At 39.5% G+C, this 24,361-nt stretch overlaps 1 protein-coding gene across 2 annotated transcripts in view; it reads right to left on the bottom strand.

Moving 5' to 3' along the window:
• FARP1 (FERM, ARH/RhoGEF and pleckstrin domain protein 1) overlaps nt 1-24,361 on the bottom strand; it is a 200,411-nt gene that overhangs the window by 148,604 nt on the left and 27,446 nt on the right. For both annotated transcript variants that reach the window (XM_050332701.1, XM_050332702.1), the window contains exon 2: nt 11,597-11,792. In XM_050332701.1, coding sequence (XP_050188658.1) covers nt 11,597-11,767 — 171 coding nt within the window. In that variant the 5' untranslated portion in view covers nt 11,768-11,792. The remainder of the gene's footprint in view (nt 1-11,596; nt 11,793-24,361) is intronic.

The raw sequence follows: 24,361 nt of genomic DNA, 5'->3' as shown, positions 1-24,361 counted from the left end.
TCTCCAGTTTATGAAATGATTACTGCCTTGTTTCTTTTATAAACCCACAGATATGGCTGCAAATCCTCATTTGCCACAGAGAAATCAGAAGGTTTCTACCTCAGAGCTGCCAATTGCCACCCTAAAGTGACAGATCTTCCACTGGTGACTCCGAGCTTCAATTAAGGCTCTCAATGACAAAAAATTCTAGAACGCATTACTCCTGAATCCTTACAGATAAGTGTTTCTTAGGGACTGTGGGCAATCTGCTCACTGCTGGCCTTGCCTTGAGCCAAGAGCTGGACCAGACTACCTCCAGAGTCTCTTCCACTCTATATCACACTATGAGTGAGTAAACAAGTGCTTTCATGGAAAGTGTTTTCTTTTGCCAGCTGCCAGTGTTTCTCCCTGACTGCAGGGGTGTTCCTGAATTACTCTGAACATCTAAGAGCAGAATACACTGGGCTACACATACTTTTGGTTGCAGTGCTAGTCTGTGTGAATCCAACACTAAAAAGTACTTGGTAAGATGCTTTTACAACTGCTGTAAAATATTTTTTATATAAGGTTTGATGGAGGGTTCTCTTTTACATTCACCTGTATTACCTTAATTAATTCTGCAAAATCCCTTTTATTTCAAGTCTGTTCACAAAATTTGTGGTATCTGCGATTCATTTCTGTATGCACCGCTCTAGGAGGAGCATCCTGGATCACATCATTGTATGACATAACCCAGCTTATTTCTAGCAACTCCAGTCAACCAAAGACAATGTAAAGTGGCTGAGGATCCTGCTTGTCACTGCCAGTAATCAGAAGGGCAAGGTGCTCCCCTGACTTACAGTCACTCAAGATCCAGTACCTGCTGCTCTGGCCAAATGTGCTCTTGGAAGAGACCAGAAAGAGAACTCTACAAGGAGCCATCCATACAAAGGATACGAAGATGAATGTTTTCTAAGAAAGGACAAAATTGAGATGTTAGATGGGGGTGATATGACAGAAGAGAAGAAAACTGAGCATCTGCACCAGGGAATGAAGCAATGAAATGTGAAGAGTCATTTAAGAGCAAAAGGTCCCCCTTCAAGCATGAAGAACTAGACTCTGAATACTAAGCAACAGCGACACACAAATACTGCCTACTATCTACCAAATGGAGAAAGTTTTAAATTCAGTAAGAACCATATGAAGACATTATGGCATGAGAATAAGACCAGAATTATAAAAGCAAGGCAAACTGAAGGAAAAAAAGAAGGAATGACTCCAAGTTCAATCAGAAAACCAGGTAGGAAGATAACAGTTAAAAAAATGAGGACAAAACTCCCTGCTGCTGTGCTCTGCATGAATATTTTCACCTGCCAACAGGCCATCAAAAAGCAAATTGGCACTAAGTCATAACTCACCACTTGCTATTTATATTCTGGCAGCGTTAGGTTTGTGCAATTTTTATCAGTCAAAGCCTCTGTTTTGGGGATGGGGATAAGAAAAGGAAATATTTTAATCTACTTCTGCAATTGCTGTTTGTATTCACTGAGTTATCTGGTGCTTGATGTGTGCCTCGTGCATCAATTTTTTTTTTTTTTTTTTTAGAAATTGACATATTTATCCAAGAATGATTTTAACACAGCAGCCTCATTCAAATATGCACAAAAGCTTTGGCAAACATTTTCAGCCATACATTTCATGTGATTTGTTATAAGTTACTTTTTCTCTGGAATTTTGAAGACGGCAAAAATACCTGCAGGACAAAGAAATATAGCAAGAGATTTTTATTGCAGTGCTGGGTACCCATTTCCAGCACTGGGTGCACCTTTGAATCATGCAAAGAGCACACTGCTGTTTGAAAACCGCGCTTTTTGTACCCTTTGATATCAGTTGTTGAATATTCATTTTACTGTCCGCTTGTTGCCTTAAAAGGTAATTTCTCTGCTTTGGAAGTGGGTGTTATCTTTTGGCTGGTTGTAACATACCTCCCCTGGGCTCGTACAGGGGGGTCTTGCATCATCCTCACATTGCAAGGCATGGAGGGTCTCTCTGTGTATCCACATGGCACAGAGGAATACATTTTTATTCATAATTTGTTCACTGTTCCCAGTCGCGAAAGATTCCCTGGTGAGAGGTCCAGATAGGACCCTTCACCTTACAGTCTCCACGGTACGCCTATAAGTTAGTAAATATACAGAAATAGTTCTTTTGTTAGTACCCTCTGTTCATTTTAATTGGCTTGGAATAAAATCAGTTCCTCAATTTTTCACATGATTTACGCATTGGCATGCAAAAGACAACATTTAATTGTGCATCCATATTGTAATCATGGCCTTATCAAGGTAGCTCATTGGAGCAGTGGAGACAAGTTTACAGGTAAGCAGCCTATCAATAAGTCTTTCCGAAGGTTTTTAAATCTGGCAACTGGTGGAGCCCCTTTAGACTGTAACAAGATAAGACATGCTGCTTTAATCACTGCATTCTAGTTATAGGGGGTTTAGTTTATTTTAAGCTAGACAAATTTCACTTTAATGAATGAGAATTTGACTCTGCTATTACAGAAAGCATCCCTAGTGCTGCATTGCAGACCCAGCCTTTGAAGTGATTAGCACTTTCTCCCCTGTGCAGCACAACATGTGGCTTGTAATACAAAGCCCTGATACTGTGCTGAGGAAGGATATCATCTCCAGAATGAAGCTGGCTGAAGACCCAGGAGATACACCCAGGACTCCTGTGTATTTCCACACTGCTGTCTCCTGTTTGTTTGGAGAATACCAATGGCAAGGAATTGAACCAGCAGTTGGCAAAGGAGCTGTGGAGAGGCAGAGAGGACAAGGAGGATAAACAATATAAGGTGGCATGTGCCAAGCAAGGAAGGAACAAGCAGTACCAAATGAGAACACCAAAGAACTGCTAAAATATCAACTGATATAGTCATATTCTTAAGCACTTTAAGGGTTGGAGGAGTTCCTAACATTCATTCTCTTTCCCATCTCTGCAGCTGTGTACTTCCACAGCAGCTTTACCCAAATCTGAACTACTGTTAACACGGTCCTCCCACCTGTTGCATCCCTATCAGCATGCATAGGAAGCCCATAGTTGTAGCTAAACTGGTGAAAAGCAAAGCTTTTTAGGCAGGATTGCCCCAGTGGGCTGCCTTAGCACAGAGTCAGACAAGCATCCTCGTCGGTGCAGCAGAGTGGTGGGACTGCTTCCCCCAACAGCTGCTAAAGCTGTGCCTCTGACAGCTGAACTACCCAGGCATTCCTGCAGAAGTAGGGAGGAAAAGAAGGTCTGTGGCAGACTTCAGGTTTGAGGAAAGAAAAAGCACCCCTGACAAACATACAAAGATGAATCCCAGTGCAAAAATATTAACATCCCAAGCTAAAGGCAAAGAAAGGTTCCATGCACAGCAAGAATCCATAGTAGGCAAATGAACCTGAAGAGGAGCATTTCAGCAGGTTGTGTTATCACCAAGCAAAAATTGTTAATAGATGATCATGATCAACTGAGGATGAACTGAAAGGGAAACAAGTGGACAGTTTATAACATTTTGCTATTCTTTTATCCTGTGCTGCATAAGCCTTTGTTTGCACAGACAGCTTTCAATTCTGTTTAAACTAATGGTGGAAAGCAAGAGATCCCATAATAAAGATTCCTTCATCCCTCAAACAGACGAGAGAACAAGTTACAGGCAGATATGCTTTTACTTGACATTCAAATTACTGAAATCCAGTGCTTCGAATGGCTGTGTGACATAATCACACACCAGCCCAACTTACATACGAGCCCAAGTTTTCTGACCTTTTGCTCAGTGCAGAACTATAAACCAGGTGGGCTTTGAAATGCCTGGAGTCTAACATGAGACTCTGCTCTTGGCAAAGCATCACACTTATGCTGCATTTCTTTAGCAGTGGAAAACACACACTTTTTTAACTCAGGAGGTGGAGCAAGGCAGCTATTTTTCTCACAGAAGTTTCTCTCTTTCATTTACTATGCCCCTCCAGAACACATGTCCAGAAGCCCAGACAACTGTTTTGCGTAAGGGCTTAACAAAAGTAACTTGAGCTCGACCACCTTGTGCTAACAAAGAATGTGCTTAAGTAAATCATGCCATGCATGTGCACCACTGCTGCACAGCACCGATGCTCTCCTCCTTCACAGTGCACTTTATTTTGCAACTTTTACACTCCTCCCAAAGGTAAGTGTTATGGGGAGGGGCTTGGGGAAAGGAGCATTCCCGTATTGGGAACTGCCAGAAATGAGGAATTTCCTCTCCCTTCATTAGCCATGCATCTAACCCTGTCTGGCTGCTGAATCTAGGTTTAATAGATGATGATAACCATTTGAATGGATGGAGATGATGAGGACACTCCTTATCTTTGTGCCTAGCTGGTCTGTTTCAGGTATGGGTCATTCACATCCATACTGCATCTACAACTAAGGTTTAACAGCATTTTTCCTTTGATGTTTTTTTAATTGTATGATACTCCTATATAGTTAAATGTTGCATAAATATGGTGGGACTCAATGATCTTAAAGGCCTTTTCCAACCTAAATGATTCTGTGATCCTATGTTAGACCTGGGAGAGAGAATAGCAATTTGTAGGAATACAGAAGCACCGCCAGAGAGCAATTCATCTCATCCCAAAACCCACCTTTCAGACAGGCATGATGAACAGCATGTTCAACATACCATGCTTTCACCCAACTATGGATGAAAATTATTAGTTGAAGCTTTGACCTCCAGTTTTCAAAATCTTCAAAGACGGAAGAGATGAAACTCAGTTTCAAGGAGAAGGAAGGCAGTTCAGCTCTCCTCTCAGCTCAGACCAGAAGCAGAACATCCCTCCCATCACCCCTGAAACAGGAAAAGGTAGAGCTAGAGGAGTCAGCCTCCACTTCTGCCACTAGCCACCCATATATGTACACTTTGAAGAGGAGAGATGGCAAACACCTCCCACTGTTCCTTGGACATCTGTCACTTCCAAACAGGTGCCAAGGGAAACACCCCACAGCTGAGAGGGAGCCCACACTCCCCTCACAGATTCACCAGTGCTGTGCAAACCAACTCACAGATGTAGAAACAATTACCAAAATTAACAGCATGATTTCAATGACCCCTTCAGTCAATGCTGTAGAGTTCAGAAACGCTCACACACTGCCTCTTCATCCACAGCTGCCCTTCCTGTGCCAGCTCCATCCTCTGCTTTGTGTCAGCTCATACATTGGTGTGACTTGGTGAGTCAGCTGAACCAAGAGAGGTGAAAAGGCATTATTTGAGAAGCCTTCCCTGATTACAAGCTAGACTAATTCGTTCAAGAAAATTACATTCATTTCTCAGTTATCTTCAAACATATCAATCTAGCGAGAAAATGGACTGGATCTGTTGGCATTTAAAATTATATTCCTTCTTATATTATTCATTCTACAGAACATTAACAAAGAAAACAACAGTTTAAACAGTCTACTACTTCAGGTTACAGAAGTTTGTTTGTGGATTATTCTCTCTCTTGTTTTGAAAAGCACACAGATTATTAACACAAAACACTAAAATACTCTTTCAACAAAGACGTTCTAATTTGTCAACAAAAATCACAGTTTACTAGGTATCTACTTCAGCTATAATCTTGTGCCGAGAAAAATGCAAGTGATGTGTTTCAGAGTTATAGGAAAAAAAATGCTTTTCTTGTAATTTCAGAAGATCCAGCAGAGTTGGCATGACAATTAGCGGATATTTAAATGCTTTATATTCACTGGAAATAGTCTGACAGCAATGGCCAAATAATTTCAGGCACAGGAAGAAAAGAAAGTCTCAGACTGATGAATAACTGACATTTGACCTGCTGTTCACTTCCTAAGCTGGAAAAAAAATGCTATTCATATTGAACTGAAGCTGAAGCTCGGCTGAGAAAGCACAAAACACTGTTTCAGGTTTCTGCATTGCCTTACTGTCTCATGCTCTTTTTATTAAATTGTTTTATTTGCTGGTTGTAGTTGCTTATTGAAGACCGGGGTAAGTATCTAGGACAAAGCAATTATCATAGCCCATAAATGTTACAGAAAATAATTTAAACATTTATAAAATTGTGGCTGAAATGTTGAACTTAATAAAGTAACACAGTGCTTGTGGAAATTTATAATAAAGCACATGCTATCTTTGTTATTAAGTATTGTGACTTTCTAATATTAAGCTTTTCCTGGCACACTTCAACTGGCCTAGAGTTGGTGGGGAGTGCACTATGCAGGCATTTTCCCTGCAAAGAGAATATAAGTCACCATTATATGGCTGCATGAACAAACAAAACCAGCCAAACAAACAGAAAAGAAACCATACAAATAAGCAAAAAAACCCCACCCAGAACATCAGCCTTAAGAAACAAATCCCTGCCAGGATTACAAAGTCCTTCTTTCTGTAAGAATTTTGAACTTGAGGGACAGAAATTCCCTGCCAAGGTACTACATCCAAACTCCAGGGGAAGATATATAGTAGTAGACCAAGACCATTTGGTCTTTATTCTCTTTACTCTAAAGTAACGTAAAGATGATGAAGCCTTTCTCTTCTGAGAGAAAAGCAGACTGAAATGAAATGTTTACAAATAATGTTTACTAAAGATTACACCTTCACCCTGCTTTCCATTAAGAGACTCCTATTGCTCAAGAAACCTGGTGTTAATCCCCCAGAGAAAATGACATTTTCCAACCCTGCATATTTCAAAAGGCTTGAATACATTCAGAGGGTAAGGAAGTTGACACACTACAAAAACCAGATGTTTAATAAACTTGAGTAATCTGACAGGCAAGTATGTTTTGGTCTTTCCAAAAGACAGCCACAAGAAGGAAGCAACTATTTTCTTCCAGACACAATAAAGAGGACTTCGGTTTGGTTTTAATTAAAGAGATCAGATCCTAACCAAAAGAAGAATCCTTACCTCCCATGACATACTTTGATCTCACTTTTGATGGTAAGAGGAAAGAAACAGTTCTGACTCTTTATTTAGCCTCAGTAGTATCATTTCAATCACATCAGCTTCATTCACACAGAGAGTAGGATATAATCAGTGACAAGCATCATATTAGTCAGGATTAAATCCTGGTCTGAGTCACCAGATCATCCCAGCAGTCTAACAAGAGAATCAGTCATGTCTTCAGCATTACCTAGAAAGAAACAACACTGACTCTTCACACTTAGAATTAGTTTTAAAACAGATTAGTTCTGGCCCTGAAACAACTATAAAAGCAAATAACTTATAAATGGCATAGACACTAAACATGAATGGGTGTTCTTTCCCAGAAGGACCTGCAGTAGATGCAACCATCACCTATTTTTACTGCTCTTTAAAAACTGTATTTCACTTTACTTCAACTGTTTTGAATCTACAGGGAAGATCATATTAACACAAATATATGAAAATCTATAAGTTTTGCTACGGCCTTATGGAATCAACTCCATTCTCTTCCAACTAACTTGAACGAGACTAGTAGAAACAAGAGAGCAATACAGAACTGAAGATCTCCATCCTCTGTTGTATAATACATCACCTCTGTTTAGCAGCGTTGGGTTTCAAAAGTCTTAAGGTAGAAGTGTCATCTTTTCAAAATGCCCAAGATCTATCTATATATGATTATCACTATCTGTGCACATATTGGAAAAATACTCTTCCTCCTGCATTTCAGTCATTTTAGCTAAAGCTTTTGTCTTCTTACGTAGCAGAAAGGAAACATATTTGCTCATTCTATCACATAGCCATAACTCAACCAAACACTAGCTGAAACTGAAGGCTGTATTTTGGACCTCTGCAGTCTTCAGTTAGCATATCTAACTAATTTTTCAGTAAATACAGCCAAAGTGGAAATTGGAAACACAAAGCAAGAGGCAGAAATCTATTCCACACTTGCATGCAACCCCCTCCACGAAGCTAACATCACGACACACAGCTGCAAGTGCTGAATGATCACAAACTTTCAACTCGTGGCCTGGTTTCCAGGCACTGATCACCTACAACTGCAGCTGAAGTCTGGTCTGAGAGTTCATGACAGACTCAAACGAAAGGTACCGAAAATCAGTCATAAAATGCTGAATAACTTGAAAGGGGAAAGGATATTCTACATAATTTATTTTCTCATAACTGAAGAGACAAAAATGTGCTCAAAGAGATAACTGATGAATTTTATACTTTCCTTTTATGTAAAGGCAAGAAATACAAAGTGGAAGTCATGTAATCTTTTTGTTTGTTTGTTTGTTTTGAAAATGGCATTGCCTACCTTTCCCTTTCCTCCTCCAAACATCTGTACACAATCAGCTAACTGTATGTATGTAAAAGATCCAGAATTATCTATTCAAGTTTTCATTAGCTTTTTGAAATATAGGAACGTTGGTAAATTCTGCAATGAAATATTTTTTGTTAACGACATGGAGCATAAAAGATTTTTTGTTATGCACTCTTCCTTTTACGACACTGCATTTGCAAAAATTGATGAGAAGGCCTTCCATTGTGACTTCTGTTTTTGAAGCCTCCCATACAAACTCTCTCCATATACTTTTCAGGCTTTTCCTAGTAAAAAAATATCATTGAAAGCATGTGGATCTCTCTTCTCCTCTTTTTTGTTTGTTTGGTTGGGTTTTTGCTTCTGAGGAGCTAATACAAGAAGTCCAACATGGTATGATTAGATGGCATTAAAGCACTGAGCCCAAAAGAATTCATTTTCCTTTAGAAACTCAAATGACACTAGAGTTACTTCACTTTTAAATAGCACAAAGGGCAGCAGCACTAGGGGGGTAGTGGAAGTAGATTATGTTTTCCTCCTTTTTGTTATACACAGAACAGACATGGGAATCTGAAGGATAATAATAGCAAGTCATCTGCATACAATGTGAGAAAAGAGATTGCTCAATTGCAAAGATATTGAATCTTGTCCCTTGAAAGACAATTAAAAAAAAAACCCACCCAAAACAAAATGCAAGAAACAAAAAAAAATAAATAAACTACCGCACATTAAAATGCCCAAACCATGACAACATTCAAACAAAACAATAACAAACCAAGTAAAATACCACACAAATAACATCTTATAGTTTATGGGGTGGTGATGGTAAAGGTATAACAAGAGTAGCACCAAGTAGCACAGAAGTAGGACTAGACAGATGGACAGTTCCATCTACTTCACTACTTCCATTAAACTCAAGAAGAAGTAGCACCAGTATCTGTTTCTATTTTTATGCAGACTTTGTGAACAAATAATAAACTGGCATCAATCAAACTTCATACCATCCTACAAGACACATTACAAGCAGCAATAAAAGCACCCAAAGTTTGGCTCATTTGCTAGCAGAGAAAGGTTTGTGCAGCAAAATTCCTGAAACTGTAGGAAACACAAATCCTCCTAAGTTTATACTTGTATCATATTTGGAAAGTTATTTTCATAATGTAGCAGCTCAAGTTTTGGAAAGTGTAGTTCAGACCTTCAACCACGCAAAGTGCTTAATTCACCACTGAAAAGCAAGCCCACAGATGTGCTTAGGCATGTATGTTTAACATCCTCTGCCCACAGCCCCACTTGCTGCTCCTGAAATATTTTGTTGAAATGGTATCACTTTCCTTTTCTGTGTATACTACACCAATCTGGCTGAAAACATTAAGCTTAAAAATGGGTTTTCCAACATGAATAAACAGATGTATTAAAACTTACTCAGTTTCATGAGATGGGACTAAAAATTAACTGAAAAGTACAGGCATTCCTCCATTTCCATAGCTTAAAGATAAAAGGGTTTAGGAATCTGCTGCAATAGATTTTATAATTTGGGTGTCCTGCAAATTTCACCACAAGATGTGACTTTCAAACCAACAGGGCTTTCCTTGAGTAGTGATAGTGATGAAATAAAAGCCTCTGAAAATAATCATATTGAAGTGATCCGAACAGACAGTTGTTTAAATCCCCAGGTCTTTCAGGTGTTGCTGAAATTTAAAACCAAATGAAATGTTGATGTCTTCTAATATTAAAGATCAAAAAAATACTGTTTTCTTAAACTCCCAGGAGCAAAGCTGGCACTACATAAGTGCACAGCATCCACATATTACTTCATATTTTCTTCTAGGCAATTTATTGAAAGGGACCTGATACCAAAATGATTCCTGCTAAGTGTCTGCACATCATTTTCAATTTTCAAAGTATGGTGAAGTAGCATCTGTGGGATGGGGAGTTGGGGTGGGGGCATGGGGTGGGGGGAGGGACCAGAAATAACAGTTGTCTCTGTCATAGTAAGAATATCTGTACCACATAAAAAAGCACCAAAACTTTCATTAGCATTTAATAATTTTAACTAGTACACTTTTAAACAGTAATGATTACCTAAAGACTGCTAATTTTACTGTTCGCTAAGAATATTTGATGGGCATTCTGAAGGGCAAAAAAGCATAACAAGTTTCTACACACGTGAGCATTTCACTGGATGGCAGTTCGGTTCACACATAACCTGCCTGTCCGGAGAACTTACTTTCAACCAAAATAAAATCCGAGACTGAAAACACAGTTGTAGTTGGATCACAAACAGCAACAGAGAGCGGACCAAAAATCATGTGCACATACACATACAAAACAAACAAACAAAACCTTATAAACAGCTAAAAACATTTTCTAATGGTAGTTTTCCTAATCAGAATTACTTTGTCTTTAATATAGGGATAACACTTTTCCAGATCTTACATTTGTGAGATCTCCGTATCTTGATGGGAATCTCCCCATTTTACAGAAGGGAAAACTGAGCCAATGAAGGCATGGAAATTACCATAGCTACAGAAAATGCAAGTAACAAAGGATGAAATTTGAACTCAGGTTTCCGTTTTTCTATTCACTGAACCCTGAAGACATTTGAAAAATATACATTCCAGTCCACACTTTCATAACAGCAGCAGTGTACAACCACCTTACCTGTTAATTGCATAAGCACAGCATGTTAAAATCTTAGTACCTACTAACAGATTTCGTGAAACAGAATCAGTCTTGGTATCAAAACTAATTCAAACTGATTCTTCTGATCACAAACACACACAAAAGCAGTAGTATCTCTGTGTCCTTGGCAAGAACAAGCCTGGGTTAATTTCAATGGGGTACGGAGAGAAACTTTAAATGAGACCGCTTTTCTTCTTTTCTTGCACTCAGTGTGTGAGAGAGCACTCAGTGCATATAAGAGTGACAGAAATTACTAAAAACTCTGATGATTTCAAGTTACTATCTTAAGGACTTGCCAGAGGAAAAGACAAGAAGTATCTGTATACATCTATGGTTTACTGGATCAAGAGCAAAACAGCAACAAGGAAATAGAACAACTGTTTAGAAAGTAGAGGAAATCACTAATGTAATATTTCACAAGGAAATATTACATTCAAGGACTTTCACCTCTTCTGAAGCTGTTCAAACAGAAACAGAACAATAACTGTAATTTACGGTTCACTTCCCTGTTTAATGTTATTCTATTGCACCATCATCTATTTAATGCTGATATAGTAGCCATTTTATCCACAACATAAATTCATTAGCCAAAGAATCACAGTTGAAATAAAAAGAGAACTGGTTTGAGAACATGCATTTTTGGAAATGCTTGAATAATCTGTAGCCACCCCAACCTCCACATCCTTACCGGAATGTCAAAAGTTTCTTGTGTGTCATCCAGCATCTGAATTTTAATGGAGACAAGTTTTCCTGGAGGTGTCATAGGTGGTTTCTGTCCATGCTCCAAAGTACTGATCCCAGCATTTTCCTGAGCTCCTAAGCGGGATCCTGCTGTTGGTCTCTGCTCTGTTTCACCCATGTTTAGGGAAACACGTTTCTTATACCTGACAAAAGAATAAGGACAAAGAAGACTATATCACTTGTAAATAAGATCTTTGCACATAAGCATTATGGTATTTATATCTACAGCTGGCAAACCATATGATCATTAACACAAAGTAAGAGCCATCATGATTTTTTTCTTAATGTCTCATATGAAGACTAGAAAATCGGGCAACCTTTTTACTTTTCAAAATACACAGGCTAATCACCTGCTGGGGTTAGGGCTGATAGATAGGTTACAGTAATGTAGAATGGGAAATTATTCCTTTCCTTCTGGAAAAGTAAACACAACCACATTGGAAATACAGCATGACAGAACCCAGATTTAAATTAATTAAGTAAATCTTTATGTATTTATGAATCAGACTCTTTTAAGCTGCTGCCAGAGAAGGTAAGTAGAGTAGGTGGGACAACTCCATAGTGGCTGACCATCATTCTCTCTTGGCTGCAAGCAGCATTTTTTCCTTCCAGCCATCTCTGGCTCTTTGCAGCTGCCACCTTGTTTAAGGGCCTGTGAAGCAAGAAAGCCAAAGGGGTACAAGATGACAACAATTACACAGCCCAAATACTTGGTTTCCTTTGGGGACCAGAGCTGCTCTAGACCCAGAGCCTAGCCTGATCCCACTGATGAGCCAAGGACTGTGAGGATGCACTACTGGGAAGGCCAGCAAAAAACAAAAAGAATAACACTGGCTGGGAAAAGCATAGGAAATCTGATATTCCACAGAGTCTTGTAAGTCCACCAAGTAATACACCTTCCTTGCCATTCTAAAGAATGGCTTCACCTGCACCAGCTCACCTGCACCACTCACTGAAGGTGGATGTCTGCTCTACAGCCATGGAAAGCAACCTGAGGAACTGGCTTGCTACTTTTGTTTCCATGCAGCTTCTGCAACACATTATATAGTGCAATTCTGCTAAATAATTATTCTATCCTAAGAAGAGACAAAGCTACAACAGATATTCAGTGTGATTTTTCATTATCTGGCACAATTTTAAACCTTCTTTTTAAATTCAAGCACCTCAGTTTTACTTGTTGAATATTACACATCACACTAGTATTTTATCTCACTTTTCCTACCCCCTTTCTGACACTCTAGCTGGATTTCTGATGAAATCTACTGCTACTGTCCACTTATCTGTCTTGGTATATGCATTTTCATCCTGTATGACTCTTATATGGTGATCAGTGACCAAAACGTGGAGCACGCAGAAAGAATGGAAATACAACTTTCCAGCTGAACAGAGGCACAAGAAGAGTGCTACCAAACACTGACTGACTTTAACTCTGAGGTTACAATTATTGAGAAACATATATAGGAAAAATAGGAAGCACAAAACAACCTATGTAGTAGGTTGAATGCATCACCAGTTCTACAGTACAGTGTAAAGAACAGTGACAGGTAGCAAGATACCAGATCCCTCCACAAGGGTAGAATAAAAACAACCCTGTCTTTGACAAGATAAACTATTTACTATACATTACTCTTCCATGTCCCAAGTAATCTGTTCCCATAGATTTTTTTACACAGCAAATACCAAAGAGTAAAAAAAATTAGAAAAACCTCTTAGCTGAAAAGGAAGGGAATTAAAAATTAAGGGTCCCATACTTCTAAATATCAGCTTAATAGGCACAAGCGAAGGAGAAGAAAAAAACACAGGCAAGCTTTTGCAATGATTTGCCACTAGCCTACTCACCAAGGTTGGAGATATACCAGTGAAACCTACCCAAGCCCATGCCAAACACTACTGGAGAGGCAAATTTGTCCTCAATTGGCATTGTAATCAAAAAATGTAAAGAGAAATGATAAATTTATCTTATTATTTAAAATTAATTATGTCTTCTTTTAAGACAAACAGTGCCAATAGGAAAGCTGCAGCTGGAGGCAGGAATTATGGAATTACAAAATTCCAGAATTCCAAGCTCTACATAGAGAACTTCAGACCCCCTTACAAATAAATCTGATTTTCCTGTGTGCGGAGTACACAGGCATGGTAGCTTCTAGTCTGGAAGTGCCACTATATACAGTGATTCTGGTCCATGTTCATATTAATTCAGAAGCTGTTTTAAGAGCTCTTCTGAAGCCACCACATTTCCCAGATCACACTAACAGGGCAGAAAGGACCTCTACAACTGCTGTGTTACTACAAAAGTGTTTGGCTACATACTGACATTTAAAGTGAACGAAGAAGAAACCTGTTCTTTCCATTAAATCATAAACATAGGAATCAATCCAGTCAGTTCAAGTGATACCTTTAAACAATCAATGCAAGGAAATATTACAAACATTGAATCTTTCTATAAATGCTCTTCTGACTAGGTGATCTAGTGGCCCACACACAGATTCAGACAGGCCAATAAACTTTGTGAAACATGGAAAAAAGTACTCAAATTTAGGAGCCAAAAAAATGGAGGAAAGGTACAAGCAAAACTACTCGTTTATATAGCTAAGAGGCTTTTTATTATTATTCACAGTAAGTAATATAGAAACTATATATATATATATATATAACCATTCAGTTATACACACACACTTCCCTCTGGAAGCAAAGATTTAAGAACTATTGGCCACCCTGATCACAAGCATCTGCTACTTAGAAAATTAAAAGCAGACCTTTCATTTTTTAATCAGCATGTCTAAACATCCACATGCTGCACTGGATATTTTTTAAGGTTTTTTTCTGCATGACACTAGTCTTACTAAGCTGCTGTCATAACACCAGCAAAATATTGTTATTATACCTTTATGTAAGAGGCCTTAAAAATTACCCTCTCTAAAATAACGCAGCACATCAGTCAAGCTGCGTACCTTTCTCTAAATCACTTTGATCTAGAAGACAGTGAACTAAGGTTACAGAATGCAACAGAAGAATATTAAGTAAACACTGAACAAACCTGGCAGGATTAGGATACCTAATACCTGTCACAATGAAGAGATGGATCAGGTTTGGACAAAGGATAGAGAAATTCAAAGACACTCTAGTAGAAAGACAACAATGAATTGGGGAGGGTATTAATGAAGAAGAAACAGCAGCAGCCAACAGATTCCAAAATACACAGCTCTAAGTAATACATATGTACAGTTAGACAAGTAATACAGGAGCAAAGAGAGTGGTAAATGAAAAAGACTCATCCGAACCCTGAAAATTAAGAGTTTCTGCCTACCCTTTATGACAGCTGGTGAAACCCAGGGCCAAAATCCCAACTGCTGTTTCTGTTGCAGATTCACTGGATGTCAGTGCCCTTCTCAGAAGGGGTGTAGCACCTGCAAAGATGGAGAGGAACTGCTCCAGAAAGCTAGCCTGTATCCTAACCTGCATGAGGGGAGAAGTTATCTGAGGCACCAAAGCTGCCCATGGGGGAGACACTGCCCCTCCTGCTCCTTCCCAGCTCCCACTCATGCAGTCCTGCCTGATGCTGTACACCAACTCTCAACCTCCTTAGACTGAGCCAATGCACCTCTCTAACCCAAAACGTCCCGATTTTCAAGAAGGGCAAGAAAGAGGGCCCTGGAAACTACAGGCCCGTCAGTCTCACTTAAGTGCCTGACAAAGTTATGAAGAAGATTATTTTGGGAAGTACTGAAAGACAATGCAGTCATTGGTCACAGCCAGCATGACTTCATGAGAGGAAAGTCCTGCTTATCCAAACTGATTTCCTTTTATGACAAGGTAACTAACCTAGCTGATCAAGGGAAGCCAGTTAATGTAATCTTTTTGGATTTCAGTAAAGCTTTCAATACTGTCTCTCACAGGATCCTTCTGGACAAAATGTCCATCCCACAGCTGGATAAACAGATCATGTGGTGGGTGAGCAATTGGTCATGGGTGGAGCACAGAGTGAATGGGGTGACATCAGACTGGTGACCTGTCACTAGTGGGGTTCCACAGGACTCAATCTTAGGCCTTGTGCATTTCGACATCTTCATAAATAACTGGGACACAGGACTGGAAGGGATATTAAGCAAGTTTGCAGATGGCACAAAACCAGGAAGAGCTGTTGACTTCCTTGAGGGCAGGGAGGCCCTGGGGGGGGACCTGGACAAATTAGAGGACTGGGCAATCACCAACCATATGAAGTTCAACAAGGGGAAGTGCTGGATTCTGCATCTGGGATGGGGCAACCCTGGGTGTTCGTACAGACTTGGGAATGAGATGTTGGAAAACAGTGCCATGGAAAGGGATCTGGCGGTCCTGGTCAACAGCAAGTTGAATATGAGTCAGCAGGGCCCTGGCAGCCAGGAGGGTCAACTGTGTCCTGGGGGACATCAGGCAAAGCATCACCAGCATCACCAGGGAGGGGGTTGTCCCACTCTATTCTGCACTGGTGTGGCCTCACCTTGAATATTGTGTGCAGTTTTGGGCACTACAATATAAGAAAGATATTAAGTTCTTAGAGAGTGTCCAAAGGAGGGAAACAAAGATGGTGAAGGGCCTTGAGGGGAAGCTGTATGAGGAGCAGCTGAGAGTACTTGGTCTGTTCAGCCTGAGAAGAAGACATGAGACCTCATTGCAGTTACAACATCCTCATGAGGGAAAGAGGACAGGTAGACATTGATCTCTCCTGTGGTGACCAGTGACAGTACCTGAGGGAATGGCCCGAAGTTGTGTCATGGGAGGTTTAGTCTGGATAATAGACAAAGGTTCTTCACCAAGAGAGTAGTTGGGTGCTGGAACAGGGTACCCAGAGAAATGGTCACAGCACTAAGCCTGACAGAGTTTAAGAAGTGTCTGGATGATACTCTCAGGAACCTGGGGACAGTCCTGTGCAGGGCTAAGGGTTGAAACTTGATGATCCTTGTGAGTCCCTTCAAACATGGCATATTTCATGATTCTGTAAAACAATTCAGTGTTTTGTTTTTGGCTGGATTAGCAAATCAAATTAGCTCTCAGCAGGCTGGCAAACCCAAGGCCAGGGAGAGCTAAGCCCAGCCAGCTGCTTGGCAAACCACAGGGCTGACTCAAGCCTTCTCAGCTAACTCTATCTGAAGCACCTGAAAGGCACAAAAAAAAGCTACAACTGCCATTAGATAGATTAGTAGATTTTGTTTTGTCCTAATCACACATTAACAATCCTTTCATACAGATACTAAATGCTTAGATTAAAATTTTAAGGTCTGTGTATACTTGTGCAGTAGCTTGACAAAGGCCACAATGTGGTTCAACATAAAGCCACCTTAGTTCTCCATGTCCAAAACAGCTACATTTCATAGCATCAGAAAGGTTCAGGCCAATTAAACTTTCCACATATTTTTCTTTGGCAGGATGAAAAAATTTTGAAACTTACTCAGACTAAAGAGAGTTAGGAGTATAAACAGCATTTGGGGGTGGGAGAGAGGAGAGGTGGTAGGAGGAACAGAGGGGCAGGAATAAAGGGTTACAAAAATTACAAAATACTGAGGGAAATAGAAGCAATAAGTCACTGTTTAAAATTAAAACAAAGCTCATGTCAATAGATGCCGCTCTAATCTGTTAACTACTCTGCTCTTCTAGGTCAGACAAAGAGGATTGGACATTTGATGCAAGAGGTTCTTGAAGCCTGAAGAAGCCTGCTATAGGGTGAGAATGGTACCATGTATCTAGGCCTTTTCTACTTCTTTTGCTTTACTTAAAACACATTTTCACAGCATGAAGCAGAAGGAAGCACACTGCTCACTATACTCCTCTCAAAGGTGGTGAATCCTGAGGCACAACGGGACGATGTGAGTGGCCTGTAAAGTCACTGGAGGAGATCAGACGTAGGGCTAAAGCTGCAGTCAAGGCCTCTTGGATGCTGGTAAAACATGGTCTCCAAGCTCCTATGACAATGGAATACTTGAAAGATATTAAAATTATCAATATAACCATAGCACCAGATGAGATGACACAAACTGACTCAATGGCTTATAAGCCAACAGTAAGAACAATGAAGGCACCAGAGGGCTAGAAAGGAATAAATTCAATTCAGATCTTCCAAAGGATAACGAACACGAAGCAGCAAGGAGAAAAAGGTGCAGCTCAGGCAAAGTGTTCACATATGCCTTTCAGCTTCTCGTAAAGCTTTTGGAAAGCCTCAGCTGTGGAGAGAACTACAACAAATACTGCTTCTAACACTCCTGTCAAGTACTCATGTTCAATTGTAAGTACTTTCATACTTGCAGAAAACCACAAAACTTGACAAAATGAAGTTTAAGGAATCGTAATAAATAAGGTATAAGGAATGACAGGATAATATGCACAGGTCACAGATGGAGGGCTCAGAAAATCTCACTGTGAAGGTGAAGATGCCACCCCTCTCTCTGAGGCTCAGTCCACCAATGCATAAGACGCTAATGCTCCAAAGTAGAGAGAGTAGGACATCTCTACAACTCAGCCATCACACTGCAGAGGCTAATTTAGCAACCAAGCCCACTTCTCTTATGATGTGCTCATCCTTCACATTATTGTACAGATTCCCCTCCCCCCCGCCATGGACAACAGCAGAGCAGGTATAAACACAGAGCCCTACCAAAAGCACACAGCAGACTTGTACACCTTCAGTAACAGAAAATTCTGTATGTGCAGCATAAATTATCAATGACACTGCACTTTCATTCATATACCAGAATTAACATAAAAATTAAAAAAGAGAGCAAGTTATTTGAACCAATATTTTAAAAAAATAAAAATTCATAGTATAACAAGGAAAAGGACCAGTAAGACTGAAACCAAATTCAGTTTGAAATGATGGATAGCAGACAGAGGGCCAATACAACTCTGGTTTTTATACTGCAAAACATTATTCCAATAATTTCCACAAGTCCCTGCCAAACTTGTGCAAAGCAAATATGACAATTAACATAAATTTATGTTATTGTCATGTAAATATCCTGACTTGGAAGGGACCTGCAAGGATCATACAAAGTCCAACTTAAAATTTATTTCATAGAACCCCACAATTTTGAAATTGCATAGAATTACAGAATGGGTTGGGTTGGAAAGGACCTTAAAGATCATCTCATTTCAACCGCCCTGCCGTGGCCAAGGACACTTTCCATTAGACCAGGTTGCTCAAAGCTCCATCCAACCTGTCCTTGAACACCTCCAGGAATGGGACATCTACAACTTCTCTGGGCAACCTGTTCCAGTGCCTCAGCACCCTCCCAGGAAAGAACTTCTTCCAAATACCTAATCTAAACCCACCTTCTTTAAAGCCATCAGCCCTTGCTCTATCCCCTTGACATCCTTGTAAAAAGTCCCTCTCCAGCTCTCTTGTAACCCCTCCTTTAGGTACTGGAAGGTTGTTAGAAGGTCTTCCTGAAGCCTTCTCTTCTCCAGACTAAACAACCCCAACTCTCTCAGCCTGTCTTTACGGGAGGTGTTCCAGCCCTCTTACCATCTTTATGGCCCTCAGAAACCATCCTCAGCACTTGCTCAGCTGAGAGCTCATGCACACCAGGAGCAGCAGTGGTGGAAGTTGATTGGAGAGGCAGCAGACTCATGAACACAGCATAATATTGCAGCAATAAGTGGCAATTTTTCAAAGTCATGCTACATTGAACTAAGTGGTTCAGCCCCATTACAGGCAAAGAACCACCAGAATTCTTTTTTGAGTGGGATTCACTCTGTACTACATGGGACAGCTCTAGGGAACACCTAGAGGTGACTTACCCTTTTCACAAATACAAAACAAATACTCTGTAAAAGGGAGAACTCCACAGCAGAGAAGGGGTGTGTTTTTTGAAAGCTCTGAAGTTACCATAATCTTATGAGTCTTTGCCAGTTTCTCATGGGAGAATATAGAGGAAAAGCTTCTCTTTAAGGTCTGACTTTCTTAAGGAACTACCAAAACACACAAACAGCTGCCTCTCTAACACAACATTCATGCTTCACATTATTACACACAGAACCTCATTTACTCTTGATATTATAAGAAGGTCCTTAGAAAGAAAAACACAAATTAGAAATCTGACATAAATCCAGAAATTTTTCATTAGGCTAATGGACCAGTATATTTGTGGAAGCAAAGAAATGTGAAAAGTTTTAAATAGAAAAATAGAACAAGCTTGAAGAGCAGAAGTACAGACACAGATGTCTGTTTCTCTGCTTGCACCTGCAGACTAAGCTTGGCTGCTCAGATTCAAAAGGAAGCCTAGCAACTGAAGGTACTTTAGGGATTTATGTTCAGACTCCTATCTGCCCTTACTGCTCACATCCACAATATTCAGATAAAGAAAGAAGTATTATAAAAGGCCAATTCATCCACAACATTCACACAGAGAAGGAAGCCAATAAAAAGCTAGTTCTTCCATACCACTGGGCTATCTTCTAGCTCAAAACAAAACAAAACCAAATTCAACATTGTAAGTGATGGCTGCCTCAGAAAGTCAGAAGTTGGGAGGCTCTAGGTGATCTATGGTCAAGATCAGCAAGAAGATAGATCACATCTAGTCCCCTGTACAATCAGTGGGAAAAAGGATGGAGGGGGAGCTCCTTAACTGGGCTTTCATTTCTAAATACAGATTATTTTTTCCCTGTCCCTAAAGACACAGAAAATCAACTTCGGAAAACCTGCCTGCTCAAGAAAACACCATGGCTGTCAATTAAAAAGTAGGCAGACTTGCAAAATCAAGTCTCAGAGTCAGATTCTTTAGCATTCTGCAGACTTCCTACGACTTGCAGCAATAAGAAATGCTCTCAGCTATGCGAGATTATCCATAAAATAATAAAATGTATCACCTTTATTGAAAATAAAGAGAGCCCACAAAGTTGCTTATCTTGGTCAGACTCTGAAAACCTCTAAATAACATTGTCTTATCCCTTAACTCAGTTTCTATAGGATGGTTATGCAAATGGACAGACTAAGCACTTAGGTTTGTAGAGCAACACAATATGCTCAGTTGTTAACACCAAACTAGCTAGAACATGAAATCAATGTCTAATTTAGGGACCTAGGCAGGAATACAAAGCTTTAAAAACACTCTAACTATTCAGTATACCAATAATGTAGCCTGAAATCCAGAATAATGAACATTTATAAATGTACAGGACATAAAACACCTCTTGCAAAACTATCTGTACAGCATTCAGAGTGCCTGCATTCATTCCTGCTTTTACCTTTAGGGCCATTGAGCTTCCAACTGGAGCTCATTTATCTTCATTGCATTCAGGTCCTAAAACTGTCTGCAATTCTGTGGCACTAGTAGCTGTCCCAGATTCCAATTCTTCTGCCAGATGTCAGCAAAGAGCAGTCCCATCCTGCACACATCTGATGTATACTATCTTTTTTCCTCAACCACACACCTGTCAGTAGATCTATCAACAAGTGCAGCAATAGGTTTCTGCATGCTTTTGCAATTGCCTCTGTGAAAAAAAATCATCCCCTATCCCAAATACAGATTGTTCTGTGAATCAAGCCAATCTAGTCTATGATTATTTTTTTTAACCCACAAAATTAAAACTACTTTTGATGACTGTCAATGGTATTAAAAAAGTAAACATATTGATTTGCTGTGTGTAACGTTTTCTGGACAACCTCGCATTAGAGACTTACTGCAGGCAAGGAACATTTATTTTCTTCCTTGTATCTCATACAAGCGAGCAAAACCATTGTACATATGTTAGTGATAAATTAAGTAAGTAAAACTTCACATGCTCACTCTCTCAAAGGAACTCCTCAGAAACCTCTTCATACAAGTTACTCTTGGGGCTGCTTGTGATTATTTCCTAACCTCTGTAGAGTTGTCTTCACTATTTGTTCTTCATTACCCCTTCATGGCACCCTTTATACCACGATCAGAGCTACTTACTTGAATCAGGAATGCCAACGTCATATTCAAACCAACACAGACAATTTTAAAGTTTTTAATTCAGGTTTTAAATCAGCCAGCTCAAAGACACTGCACAAACAAGTAATTCTGGCTATTCCTGGAAAGAAAATTATTGTCTCATCTGCTAAACCAAGGGGATGATTAGCTCCAATTGCTCAATTAGTGACTCTCACCCAACAACTATATTTTCACTTCAAATCCAAAGGCACAGTCGGAGCAAAACAGGGAGCTCGTGGAGCCATGAATCCCTTAATAGACCGGAGGGAGATATTTCCACACAAATGCTTCATTTGTTATTAGACAAGTTAAAATTTGAATTAAATATTGCCCACTTGCTTTTCATGAAGTTCAACACAATGTTCTCCATTGAAAATACTTTCCTGACATTTTGTTTTCCCAACACTTTACTTTCCTGATAGAACAGGCCACACCTTTTCTACAAAATTTCTGCTTTATCTCAGGCCAGGAACAAGATATTTCTTCTTTTTTGTGAAACTCCCAACCTGTTCTCTGAGATGTTTTTCAAACTACTGACAAAAATGTTTGCATAAGAAATTATGCTTAGGAAGAAGGTGTGAGCTAGTTCTATCATATACTTACATATTTGATTTTATTGATATCCCTTCCATTTTGCATAACCTGCCAATTCTGTCTCTAAAACCTATGAAAAAGTAAAACTCAACATGCTTACACAAGTAAAAAAATGCAATATATATAAAAAAAGGCTATGAGGGAAAAAATATTAAGAGTAAAGAGTGCATAAAACACCTGCTGAAGAAACCCAGCTAATTCTTTACGGATGATAAAATGTGTTGTAGAAGTGAGAGTGTACATGTTATCATTTTACGAAGACCTAAAGCATTTTAAAGTTGAGATATAAAAACATCATCATGTGGGCAAAAAAGCTATTTCACATTATGAACAGAAAGACTGTGGAAGCTTTATTGCCACATGGTAAATGCAAGAAACATATAAAGAGAGTCTAATAAAACCCCTATTTCTTGTGTTTCTAGCCAGCACAGTTTCCTGATTATTTGGGTCATCACCCAAGCCCACAGTTTGTCACTAGAAAACACAAGCAAAGTGGGTAAGAACTTAAAGCAGTTTGGTGGTTCAATAGTAGTACAAATCACTCCTGAAGCCACTAAAAGCATTTTATAAAACCCTTTCATGCCATCACTCCGCATAAATAAAGCTGTTGCACCAGCTGGAGTGCTCTGGGCTCATTCACCCATACAACACCTCATGTGAAAGCCAAGCCGAATGTGCTTATAGTAGAAGAAAGTAATCTGATTTACTTCCAGATTTAACAGAATTCTGAAAAGGATCCAGCAACTCATACCCAGCTTCAAGCATAACGTAGACATTTTCCATGAAATAAAAACATGTCAAAAGAATAAATAACACACTACATTAGTACTACTGTTCGGCAGATGGGGGAAAATCTGATACAGTCCTGTTTTTGAGAAATGAAACAGCTCAGGGGAAATGCTGTTTCTCTGAACCAAGTATGAGTATATAGTAGAGGTATTCACACTGCCTAAATACAAGCCAGCTCCTCCAGAAAGCGGTTAAGCAACAGAGACTAATTCAAGTATTCAGTGGCCCTTCAGAGGAGCCTCTCCATGCCTTGAGCATGCAGGGCCCTAGCAGAAACCAAAATGCAGCTTGTCTGCATGCCAAAATCGCATTCTTCCTCCTCCTCTCTCTCCTCCCTCTCCTGTTGAGAGCAATCAGTTTCAACTTGTTGCACTGGTGGTGTGTTGCACAAGCAGGGAGCAGAAGCTCATGAGGTTGCCACCACACACGTTGCGCTGCACGAGAAGGGTAGGTACCTCATGGCACAGTGGCTCAAAACCACAGAGGACAATGACATCACTGCCCAGCATTACGCAGCCAGGGAAGACGCCTATCCAAACATGTTAAATTGAAGCCATAATGGCCTTGACTAGATTACCTTATGTCCAAAGCTCGTGATCAAACTGCCACAAAATTATTACATAGGTTTTCCACTAGGAAAAACGTATTTATGGTCACAGTTATATGCTCAGTATACAACCCAATTACAAAACCAGAAAAAACTCCTGAAGTCTTTAAATATTTAAATGTCTGTTCCCAAAACAGATTTTTTATAAGTTTGTAAAACTGTTTGATATAATTGAATTTAAAATGATTGTTTTGTTTGATTGTTTGTTGTTTTTTTAATTAAGTCTTTAAACAGAAGCCTTTATTATTCCTGACCAAGGAAATACCACACTTGGTAATGACACAGTTCCCAGCAAGAAATACTTGTACCATCAAGAAAAAAATTGCTTTATGTACTGTTGTTTAGAAAACAACTTAATAGATCCATTTGCATACTGGTGAAGATAAAATGGGTCATGATGCATGATTGTATAATTTCCAGATCCAAATACCCTGTAGTGTTTTAACATTACATCTCTACTCTTCCTTCAAAAATTATTTTAAAAACTATAGCAAAACTTTCAAACTTGCTTAGATTTCTATCTCATTTCTCTTTGTGCAAACACTTGAACACCTGAAAGACTCTACCTGCTCTGAACAGCACAGTCTGGACACCCTCTCCTGATCTTTCAAGATTAAGTACTTTTCTCTCTTTAGATACTTGATAACACTGCATGCATTTGGTGCAGAGCTACCAGGGATACTGTGAGACAGATGCACGGATATATCATTGCCAGGTTGCACAGGTACATCCTCATTTATGTTTGGCTAAAACATAAGTATTATATGCATTGCATGAAGACAGACTAAAGTAGGTT

Source organism: Myiozetetes cayanensis, unplaced genomic scaffold, assembly GCF_022539395.1.
Source record: "Myiozetetes cayanensis isolate MyiCay16 unplaced genomic scaffold, myiCay2020 scf5-8, whole genome shotgun sequence".
Taxonomy (NCBI): Eukaryota; Metazoa; Chordata; class Aves; order Passeriformes; family Tyrannidae; genus Myiozetetes; species Myiozetetes cayanensis.
This window is presented reverse-complemented; position numbering and strand designations above follow the sequence as displayed.